Raw genomic sequence first — 12,046 nt, 5'->3', positions numbered from 1 at the left:
TAGCCTTGACCAATTAAATATGTAATCTTTGGATTTCAATTTAGGGAAATAACATTGTATGTAATTGATTTCATGAATAAGGTGATGGTTTACATTGAAATTAGTGTTTTTACATTGAAGTGATGTATGATCTGAACTGAATTCATATATATGAGTATGTCTACATGCAATTCTTGTCTTAGAACCATATTTACATATTTATACTATTGATATTCTCATAGTAACAATGAGGATTGATTTCATAAAATGGTTTTATAGACATGTCATGTAGGAATTTAGATAAATTATGCTAAGGGAAGATAGACCATGCTACACCTTTAGATTAATGTAGTTAGGTAGATGGTCCATACCTACCAAAGATAGTTTATGCTAGATGATTTACTTTCATGTGCTAAAACTTACAAATTCAGAACCTTGATAGGCCATGCCTAGGGAAGATGGTTCATACCACAACCTAGTTTAGGTGGATGAGCCATACCAACCAAAGATAGGTTATGCTTAGTTTTGATTTGTATGAATTTCTGGAAATTATTGTAGTTGTTGAATGCTTCTACATATTATATTTACATATAATTGTTTTCCCCAAGTTGATTGCATTGTAATATGTTTATGAGGTCTTAGTGAACTCGATTCCCTAGTCTCCTCTATTTGTTCATTCAATTTTTGAATTCGTTTTAATTATGTTTTAAGTTTATTATATGATAAGTGACAAACAAACCAATATTCAAACCAATCTGTGACACTTTACAAACTCGAAATTAATCTTTAAAGTTTGATTGCCATAAGCTAGCAATCTCCCTAGATCGATACCCTTACTTAGCCATTCTCTACATGAATTTTGTGCTATAGTTAGTGGTTTATTATTGACACTGATCAATTTTTGGCGCCATTGCCAGGGATTGCAATCGGCTTTGTAATAAAAAAAATTAAATATTAAATTTAATTTGGTTATAATTATAATTTTTGTATATATTTTTCTGTTTTTAATTTGTTTTCCAAGTTCTTAAGTGCAGGAGTTGAAGCAAAAGGGGCTGCTTAGAGGTGTTGATTCTAATTTTTTTTTTTTTAAATTCTAAAAATTCTGGGAATTAACACCCTTTGTAAGTATTTCAAGTTGATTTTTGCTGCACTTGAAAGTTTGGCTGTATGTGCTTTACTTGGATGTATGTTAGTTGATGTTGGGTTGTAGATCTTTGATATTGCCAATTTTAGAAGAACAAGTTAACATAACTTCATTAGAAAAAACTCTTAGACAACAAAGAAAGAACCTTAGGGATCCTGAGACTATAAGAGAACTTGAAGCTGAAGTTGACAACATGGCTGGAAATCTTGAAAATGTTAGAGTTGAAGATCCTAGATTTAAAAATGCTAAAATTGCAAATGAAAATGTAGCACCCATGACTCTTAGGGACCATTTCATCCCATCAACATATATATCTCCATCATGCATCATCATGCCCAATGTCGATACCCATCATTATGAAATCAATCCAACATAATCCAAATGCTTCCATCTTATCATGGGTTTGATAATGAGGACCCTTATAAATATCTTGACGAGTTCCTGAAAATATGCTCCACCATTAGTATGAGGGACTTCCCTCAACAAGTACTCCGTATGCGTCTCTTCACATTCTCCTTAAAAGATAGGGCAAAATATTGGTTGAACTCCCTTATTGCACATTCTACCACCATATGGGCCCAATTGCAACAAGAATTCCTAAAAAAATACTATCCAGTGGGGAAAACCAATCAAATGCGTCATTCCAGTCTTAACTTATCCCAAATAGATAGGGAACAATTCTATGAGACATGGGAAAGATTCCAAGATCTTCTTAGGAAGTGTCCGCAACACCAAATTCCTAATTGGTGCAAGCCTTCTATGATGGTTTAATCGAACCACATAGACAAGTCATTGATTCTTCTTGTGGGGTATGTTCATGTCCAAAAATGCAGATGAAGGTTGGACCTTACTTGAGAATATGAGCGATAATTTTGTGCAACATAATTCTCGTAGGGCTCCTATTTCTACCGTGCCAACCACAGACTCTAAGGGAAGAATCTTCTCAAGTGGATGCCATAGTCCACCAAGTTTTTCAGCTAGTGGCACCATATCTCTCCTCTTCTCAAAATTCTTCATCAAATGCTATGTGTGCATCTTGCACAAACACTTTTTATCTTGAAATAGATTGCCTCACATTGGAGCAATTTTCTAGAGGTACAAAGCAGGCTAATGCCATGTTCTTTCGTCGTGGACATAATCCGTATTCCAATACACATAATTAGTGATGGAGAGATCACCCGAATTTCTTGTGGAGGCAACCAGCCCCCCACAAAATTCAGTATTCCAAGGTTATGGGCAACAAAATCAATCCAATTCTCAACCTATGAACCGACCATTCCAAACTTCTACAAGCTACTATCTTCCTTCTTATAATCAAAGCTCTTCAAATGAAAATTTTGCTCCTCTTTACCAATCCTAATTGGATGAGGTTTTAAACACCAACACGCAAATCATGGCTGCCCTTAATGGTATGCAATCAATGATGCAACTGGTTAATACTAATTCCCAATCAATAGCCAAAATTGAAGCCCAGCTGGGACAATTGGCTACTTCTGTGAATCAGCTTTATAAGAGGGACACAGGTAAACTTCCAGCTCAACCTATGGTAAACCCAAAAGGGCAATTTGTGATTGATGAAATCCCTCCTCCGAGGGGACCACATTATGAGCAAGTCCATACAATCACCACCCTTCAGAGTGGAAGAGTTGTGGATAACAAGGTTGGTGGAAAGACTAAAATTCTTACCCTCAAGGATTCAAGTCTTCCACCCAAAAATCTGAAAATCAGTCCAGAAATTCCAAATCCACCAATCCCAAGTGTTGAGACATCTTATGAGCCCAAGGCTCTGTTTCCTTAACGCCTCAAAAAGTCCACACACTTTGGGAACAAGGGTGATAAAATTTAGGATATGTTGGAAGTCTTTAGGCAAGTAAAGATTACATTCCTCTTCTCGATGCTATCAAGCAAATTCCACCTTATGCTAAATTTTTTAAAGATTTGTGTACTCAAAAACGCATTTCTAATAACAATACTCCAAAGAAGATGATGTTAACTGAGCAGGTGAGTGCTATCATTCAGCACAATACACCTCCAAAGTTTAAGGATCGTGATACCCCTCGACTCCGAGACATGGATTGATCAGGCCTAAGCTCAAACCCGAGGGAAATATCAAACAATTAAGGTAATAAACAAGTATATAATATAAAATGAAATAAGAATAAAGAATAAAGCATTTAAAAAAAAAAAGAAAACTAAATAATAAATCCTCCATTAAAATAATCCAATAGAATAATCCTCCATAAATCCAAATCCTGTGATACCAGTAACCAACTAGATTATAACTCGGGAATCTATCATGTGGACCCCTAATCCAAATCTCAACTAAAATAAATAAAGAAATCCAAGAACTAAAACATAAAGAAGAATCCTACGTAGAATCAGAAGAGTGAATAGACTGTCTTTGCTCAGATCGAATAATCTTTAAGTCTGGAACTGACAAAACACCTGTAAAATAATGTTGGATCAGGCCCACAAATAAGTTCTAATCTATTACATCCTAAGCATCTATCTGTTGTTATGATGCTTCCAAGTGGAACGATCGATTTTTGCCAAATGGAATGTTTGATTTGTGCCGCCATATGTCCCATTCAGCAGTAATTTTCCAACTGTAGAAAACTGCTTCCTTCTCTACCTACCACATGTCCACTTGGAAAGTCACACATCTTCCCAACTGCAGGTAACTACTTCCCTCTTTGGATGACACGTGTCCCATTCAGTAGCAACTTTCTAACTATAGAAAACTGCATCCTTCTCTGCCTACCACATGTCCACTTAGAAAGTCACACGCCTTTCCAACTGCAGGTAACTACTTTCCTCTTTGGCTGACACGTGTCCCTATGTAGTTACTTGTTCTAAATATCTTCATTTGATGAAGCCACGTGTTGCTGCATGATTGCACCTTATTTGCATATAACCCTTCCAATTAGAAACGTTCACCCTTTTAATTGGAAATACTCACCATTCCATTGGGGTCGGCCATGACAACCAGGGACGGAGCTAATGAAGGTCTGGAACACGTGCCCCCCCTAAATTGGCCCATACTCTATAATATATGTGATAATTTTTTTTTAATTTTTTCCATTTATATAAAAAAAATTATACAGTGCCCCTTAAATTTTGTGGTTCCTAAAATTATCTCTATATTTTTTCTCACTCTTCAAATTCTTTAAATTTCTTTAATAGAAAAAGTCAAATTTTTCTTCCTCAATTGAAACTTTTTAATTTTTTCTTTTTAAAGTTCTCTAATTTTTCTTTTTCTACTTCGACTCTTAAAATTCTTCTTTTTAACATGCATATTTGAATAATTTTCTTCTTCTTTGTCTTTTTAATTTTATAGTTATTATATTATATATATATACACTCTGTATTATTTATTATTATTATTATTTTTTGATTGCGTGCTCCCCTCACTTAAAATCCTAACTCCGTCCGTAAAATCCTAACTCCGTCCGTAATGACAACCTTTCCAACTAAAAGACTTATGGTACAAACAGTCGTATTTGGGGCTTACTAGAAGCTATTTGTTTTTATTTGAGGGAGGGGGAAATTGAACGTCCATAATCATGATTATGATGCTAATTAATTAGGTGTGGTCCTGAAGAAGAATTAAAATAGAAAAAAAAAAAAAAAAAAAAAAAAAAAAACAAACAGCAGCAACGGTACAAATTGTCCAACAACTTTGATTAAAAGTTCACGGACAAAGAAACAATATATTATTCAAAAAAAGAAAAAGTAAAAAAGACAAACCAGAAAATGTTAGTCAAACTGACTCATCATTAAAAAACATTTTCGAAACGCCGGTCAACCAAAGTTGTCCACCAATGGAAAGCTAGCCTTCACGTCCTCACCCCCTATATCTTTACTTTCTCCCCCATCTCGATCTGCATCCCTTTCTACTCGATCTGCATGTACAGGACTCTGTGTGTGCGTGTTTCATAGAGAGAAAGAGAGATGGATGAGGTGGTTGAGGAAAATGGTGCGTCTAGGACAGTGGACGCGCCATCTCCGGTGGTCTCAGCCCCTCCTCCTGCTCTGGAGTCGACGCAATACAATACACCATCATTGTCAAGAAAACCATTACTCATGTCAATAGAACATCCAAATGCTGCAGCCAACAAAAGTAGTACTCCAAAGCCGTCGGCTTCTCGAACTCCCAATAGCTTCATGACACCGTTGGGTAGCCCCATAAGGAGAGCAATCCAATTGACAAAGCTTGATCCTCAAGATGCTTGGCTTCCCATCACCGAGTCCAGAAATGGCAACGCATACTATGCCGCCTTCCACACTCTTTGTTCTGGTATTGGAATCCAAGCACTTGTACTCCCTGTTGCCTTCACTGTTCTTGGCTGGTAAGCCTTAATTTTCATCTGCTTCATTATTTTTCAAACTCCAATATTTCATTTTCTATTCAAGTTTTCACTAGTAGAGTGCTTCTTTTTTAGCAATCAAAAAACAATGGTTTATAAAATTAGTTACTCGCCTTACAGAAATTTTAGCTTAGCTACATGGTGCATGTTCTAAAATTAACTTTGGGTGCTAATTTTATTACTTTTTTTCTTTCTATTTTTTATACTCTTTACATGGTAAGGTACCTACAATGGAGGATAGAAGCCTTGTTAGCCCCCGCGCACACACACACGTACATATATATATATATAGGAGTACATTATATGGTGTCCGCTTTCTAGTGAAAGTGTTGGATATGGGGGAGATATCGAAAATATAGGATCAGTTTGATTTGTCACCCATAAAATAAGTACTTAAAATTATTTTTAAGAAATTATAAAAAATATTTTTCTGAAAATAATTTATTTTTATTTTTTTGTGTTTTAGAAAACAGATCTCAAGATTTTATACACTTTAAGATTTTCAGTTCTTAAAAATAGAATATCCAATTGTTATTTCTTGTTATTGATAATAATAGAGTTTTGATTGACAGAGGCTACTTACGTGGTAGAGCATTGAAAATTTCAAACAGGAGGAAAAAATCAACCATAAAACTTTATTTTGCAGAAATTGTGTGCTTTCACATGTGAGTCATGCAATTGGGTCCCATATAGTCACGCGGTTTTGGAAAGCCCGTGATCATACATACATCTTTGATATATATATATAAGCACGGGTTTCATAAGTTTGGCTGATTCTACGGATTGATTGATTGTTTGGTAAATTAATGGATCCATATATACGCGTACTGTTGCAGGGCTTGGGGAGTGATAAGTTTGACAATAGCATTCGTATGGCAACTCTATACACTCCGCCTCTTGGTCAGGCTTCATGAATCCAATGAAACTGGGATGCGATACAGCAGATATCTCCAACTCTTCAGTGCTACTTTTGGTATACATTCATTAACATTAATATTATTCAGTTTGCATTGTCCCAATTCTTCAACCTATATATAAGGTATCGTGCAACCACTTGTCTTTTGGACTTGCAGAGGTAAATTCCTGACTACTCACTTCGATTTCACAGTGCAAGTAATATTTTAAATCAGGAATTTACAGAGCTAGAGGAGAATCGAACCCATACCCAAGTGATATAGTTGTCTAGCACTTAGAGGCGCCCCCTCCCACCAACTCTGCTAGCGCCCCTGAGGGTGATAACTATATATTGACAGATGATATCTAGTTAATTTATTGGAATTTAATACATAAGTTAGAAACTTTGAATTATAGAATAATAATTTAGAGTCTTAATTAGCTTGCTTAATTAATTTCATTTGTGCAGGTGACAAGATGGGGAAGTTCTTTGCAATGTTTCCAATCATGTACCTATCAGGTGGCACCTGTGTTGCGCTCATAATAATTGGTGGTTCAACCATGAAGCTTTTCTTCCAAATAGTATGTGGTGGGCATGGTTGCTCTGCCAAGCCATTAACAACCGTGGAGTGGTATTTGGTGTTTACATGTGCGGCTGTTCTTTTGTCTCAGTTGCCTAACTTGAATTCGATCGCCGGAGTCTCTCTGGTCGGGGCTGTCACGGCAATCGGATACTGTACCATTATGTGGATAGTGTCAGTCACTGAGGGTAGACTTGATGGGGTTTCCTATGACCGAGTTGAACCAGCCTCTAATGTTGTTTGGATTTTTGGCATTCTAAATTCCCTTGGGATCATTGCTTTTGCTTTCAGAGGCCATAATCTTACACTCGAAATTCAGGTATGTATCAACCATAATACCCTTTTAATTCATCGTTTGTATGTCAGCTACTAATTAGCTCAAGACCATGTAATAATTTCTGAGCGTGTTTGACCTTCTTTCCTCTGATATGACGTACGTACACTCTTGGTTGCAGGCAACCATGCCTTCAAGTGAAAAGAATCCATCCCATATTCCAATGTGGAGAGGAGTCCAATTTGCATATCTAGTCATTGCAATGTGCTTGTTTCCCCTTGCAATAGGAGGTTATTGGGCTTATGGCCACAAGGTATATATATGTGTGTGTGTCTGTTTTTAATTTAGTTACTCTACATGTGCACAAATTTATCAAGTCATGAAACATGATCATATTCATCTATCTTCTTGTTTCAGATTCCTGAAAATGGAGGAATGCTAACTGCAATCTATCAATTCCATGGTAGAGATACTTCCCAGACTATTCTGGCATTAACTAGCTTATTGGTCATAATTAATGCTGTAAGCTCATTCCAACTCTATGGCATGCCAATGTTCGATGACATGGAGTCCAAATACACCAGCAGGAAAAATAAGCCATGCCCATGGTGGCTAAGGGCAGTGTTTCGTGCCATGTTTGGTTACGGTTGCTTCTTTGTTGCAGTGGCAATCCCCTTCTTGGGAAGCTTGGCAGGCCTCATTGGAGGTGTCGCGGTACCTGTAACCTTTGCCTATCCCTGTTTTATGTGGTTAAAGATAAAGAAGCCCAGGAAACATAGCTTTTCGTGGTGGCTCAACTGGGGACTGGGACTCTCCGGCATGCTTCTGAGCATTCTGCTGATTTCTGCAGGGGTATATGTTGTGATTGACACTGGTATTCAAGTCAGCTTCTTCAAGCCATAATGATTTAATATTACTGTTTGGTTAAGCGATGTTTGGTTGTCATTAACCAAAAGCATATCATAATAACTATCTAGTGTTAATTTCTTCTGTTTTTTATTGTTAATTCTTGTTTAGACAACTAATAGGAGGCCTTCTTATGTATTATCATTTGTTTCATGTATTTGTGTATGATCTAGAAATACTACCTCCAGTCCAAAAAAGTGCCACTTTTTATAAATTGTGACAGTTTTAATGTGTGTGAGTCACGGTTTCCCAAAAGTGACACTTTTTATGGGACGGAGGGAGTATTTTGTAACCTTCTTTTTCTTTTTCTTTTCTTTTCTTTTTTATTTTTCTTTTTTTATTTTTTTTTTTAAAATACTTGCTTATTGGTCTATTATATTATTGGATTTGAAATTGTATCCGAGCCACATAAGTTAAGATCATGTGAAATCATTATGTGATTTTTATGTGAGGGCCGGAATCATAAAGATCCGGTTAATGAAAAAAGAGGACGGAAAGGAAAAGAAAAAAAAGAAACTGATTCTCAAAACCCCGCCCTCAAACATCCCCATTGGAATATTTCACAACCTTACAACCCTTTTGAAACATTCTTTGAGCAAAAAGGAAATAAAGTTCGAAACTAGCTAAAACCAAAAGCCCATTTTGAATTTTATCTTGAAAAGAAAAAGTTAAAAGAAATTAATGAAAAACAAGTGAACTTAAATCCCATCTAGGTCAAAATATAGTCCCATTAATGTCCATTTAAAGTCTATATGTAAGGTCCCAAACACACTCCAAGCAAAGCCCCTCGAAACATTTGATAAATACCCAAAAAGTGGGCTACCAGGAACCTTGGACCGGTCTAGTATATTTGGGCCAATCCAAGTGGGAAGAAGAAAGTTTAAAAAAGTGGCAATCCAACTTCCAGACTTGGCCGAATATCGTTGAATAGTTAAGTAATTGATAAGTAATGTAATTACTTTGTCCTAGCTACAAGGACAGCATCTAAAGACGACAAAATTAGCCGATAAATATAGCCATGACATGCACCGGAAGATGGGTGATCTAAGAGAGACGTTTAGATCAAGAGATGGTAGAGTCCAAAAAAGTTGTATTTTTTTTTTTTATTTTTTTTATTTGAAGTTTGTCTTTGATGAGTTTTCTTACATATGTGAACCATGTACAAAATATTTGGGGATTTTCTTGGGAGTGTTTAATGAGTCTTCTCTTTGTTGGTGGGTGAGGTTTTAGTTTGAGAAGATGAGTGGAGGAACAAAAAACGTTCTTCAATTTGTATCTTTTTCTATATAGTAATAAGGATCATCATCGCTTGTGGATGTAATCCTATTTGTGAGGGTGAACCACGTAAATTGTGTCTTATGGTGTGTTTCTTTTCAGCATTATTCATATCTTGCTGTTATTTGGATATGCCATCATTGTGTGTATATTTGTTTGGGCCACTTCCACACAACAAATTGGTGTCAGAGCTTCCCTTGTGCCCAATGAGTGGTATCAGAGCCTGGTTGCAAACTAGGGTCTTTGGGATGGCTTTCAAATCTGTGAGATATGAAATTGAGAAATTTTATGGAAGACCAACTTTTGAATGTGGCAAGTTGAGGTGAAGGATATTCTTGTTAAGGAAGGCTTGATAAAAACGTTAGATGATAATCCTGATCCAATGAAGAAAGGCAAATGGGAAAAAACATTCTATGGAAGCTTGTTCCACGATTCAATTATGTTTTGTAGCCCAAGGATTGAATCTAGAGAGAGGGGGGGGGGGGGGGGGGTGAATAGAGTCAATGGCCAATTTTCACAATTTAAAGATTTACAATTTCTAATCAACCAATTAAGCAATTATGCAATATTCAAGATATGAAAGTAAACAATTAATAGCATAATTGTAAAAACAGATAAGGTTCAGAAACTCCTACTCCTCGGCTCAAGACCCCTCTTGAGATTTCCCAATGCACTATGACTTCTCCTTATGGGTGGAGAGCAAACATTTACATGAAACAACTCCTTACTTCACATTGCTAAGAGAATAACCTTCCCTTAGTCTTCCTTTGGGTCACACCAACCCGGTAGGTCAAACCAACCCGTACAATAGATAGTAACAAGAACAATGAAGTACAAGAAATATCTCTCAAAGATTGATGTACAAGTTTAGCTCTCAACTAGAGTATATATGAATATCAATGAAGCTCAAACTTTATGAATGATATGAATGAGAGAAGATGATATAAGTGAAGAATAAATGCTCTTATGAACTCACTAAGATCTCTCAAGTATAGAATAGAGCAAAAGCTCTTTGAATCCTTAGTTGAATCTCTCAAGTATAGTATATGAATGAATAAGAGAGATAAAGAGAAAATGTGAGAACAAAAGCTCTCTTTGATGCCTAATGAGGTCAATCAAGTGTTGGCTCCCTTGCATGCCTACAATGTCCTTACATTGTGTATTTATAGGCCCATGGAAGAATATAACCGTTTGGGGGCATTATGGTAAGTTCCCAGGAAGTCAGATGGTCAAAATAGCCGTTGGAAAACTTCTGCCCATTCATCTAACCGGTTACAAGGCTTAAACTACTCGAGTAGATGAGATCCAGATCTTATCTAACCGATTACATCAGCTATGAGTGCATTTTCAGTTTTAGAGCAACTACTCGATTACAAGAGGGTTCCTGACCAGTTACAACAATTGAAATGTGAAAAATGATCTTTTCTGCTTTAGTGTAAGTAATCGGTTACAAAGACTTCCCTAACCGGTTATCACAGAGGTAACTTGAAAAATGATCTTTTCTGTTTTTGGATCAAGTACTCGGTTACAATGAGCTTTCCTAACCGGTTACAAGATGTGCTTTTTAGTTCATGCTCTCTATTCTATTTATCTACTCGTTTAGAGGAATTCTCCTAACCAGTTACATGGTCATCAGATTTTGGGGACAGTGTTTCAGATAGTTTAACTGGACAGTTTTTCTGCTGGACTTCTGCATATACCTTATTTTCATTGAAAACATTATTTATATGTCCATTTACTTTAAGTTTACAATGTAAATAAGGAAGTACCCCCCATTCGGATTCAATAAAAAATATAAGAAAATTGAAATCTAACTAAATCAAAATGTAAAAATTCAGTTTTAGTACAAATTTGGATTTCCGACAGTTTTAGTAAAAATGAATCCTTATGTAGACCAATATAGAATGGATGAAAAAATCCCATAAAAACAGTTTAGGCTATTTGAAGTATAAAGAGTTATTACCGGAAAACATTATTTTGAAATATTCATTATTTCAAAAATCCATTTTCACACTTAACCATTTTTCATACTTAGCCAAAAAGATAGTTTTTCATGAGGCACATTCAAGGGTCTTAAAGTCTGTTACCACGTTATTGTAATGAAGACTTCTCATGCCTTAATAGTTGACCAATATGAATCATATAATTGATGTGCATGGTCTTAACATTTCTCGCACAGGTGATGAGTTCTTTCAAAGTTTAAGCAAGCTTGAACTAACTCATTCTTTAGCAATGACTTCATGTTCAAATATATATGTATGAAGTATATAGTCTATTGCTAATGAATATAGGAATATATGAATGATAATGATGATATGCATAATCCTATAGAGATGAGCTTCAAATGGATTCATATATACCTTGACATTAAATCCTAAACACTCACCAACCTATCTACCCCTTTCTTCATGCTTTGTCCATGATCGTTTAAGTTTTGAGGTACTTTTGCTTTCTTCCTTTCTTTGAGTACTTGCTTGCTCATTGTAGTCCAAGCTATCTTTGGATGGACTTTGCATTTGGTTCTTTGCAACTTTAACTCTTCTTTGTATCCATTTCTTTTATTGATGTGATCTTGAATAATAGAATACTTGGGATGATCTTTATAGCTTCATTGAGGTCATTTTTT

General features: G+C 35.9%; 1 protein-coding gene across 1 annotated transcript; it reads left to right on the top strand.

Moving 5' to 3' along the window:
• Positions 1 to 4,983: 4,983 nt before the first annotated feature.
• Positions 4,984 to 8,460, top strand: LOC132280135 (lysine histidine transporter-like 8). Its single transcript, XM_059782257.1, has 5 exons — positions 4,984 to 5,472; positions 6,327 to 6,463; positions 6,854 to 7,284; positions 7,421 to 7,552; positions 7,657 to 8,460. The coding sequence occupies exons 1-5, from the start codon at positions 5,075 to 5,077 to the stop codon at positions 8,140 to 8,142; spliced, it is 1,584 nt and encodes a 527-aa protein (XP_059638240.1). The 5' UTR covers positions 4,984 to 5,074; the 3' UTR covers positions 8,143 to 8,460.
• The last annotated feature ends 3,586 nt before the right edge of the window (positions 8,461 to 12,046 follow it).

This window comes from Cornus florida, unplaced genomic scaffold (genome assembly GCF_030987335.1).
Source record: "Cornus florida cultivar Cherokee Brave unplaced genomic scaffold, ASM3098733v1 CherokeeBrave_3.0.0_Hap2_Chr10, whole genome shotgun sequence".
Lineage (NCBI taxonomy): Eukaryota > Viridiplantae > Streptophyta > Magnoliopsida > Cornales > Cornaceae > Cornus > Cornus florida.
Note: the sequence above shows the minus strand (reverse complement) of the source record. Positions and strands in the feature narration are given on the sequence as shown.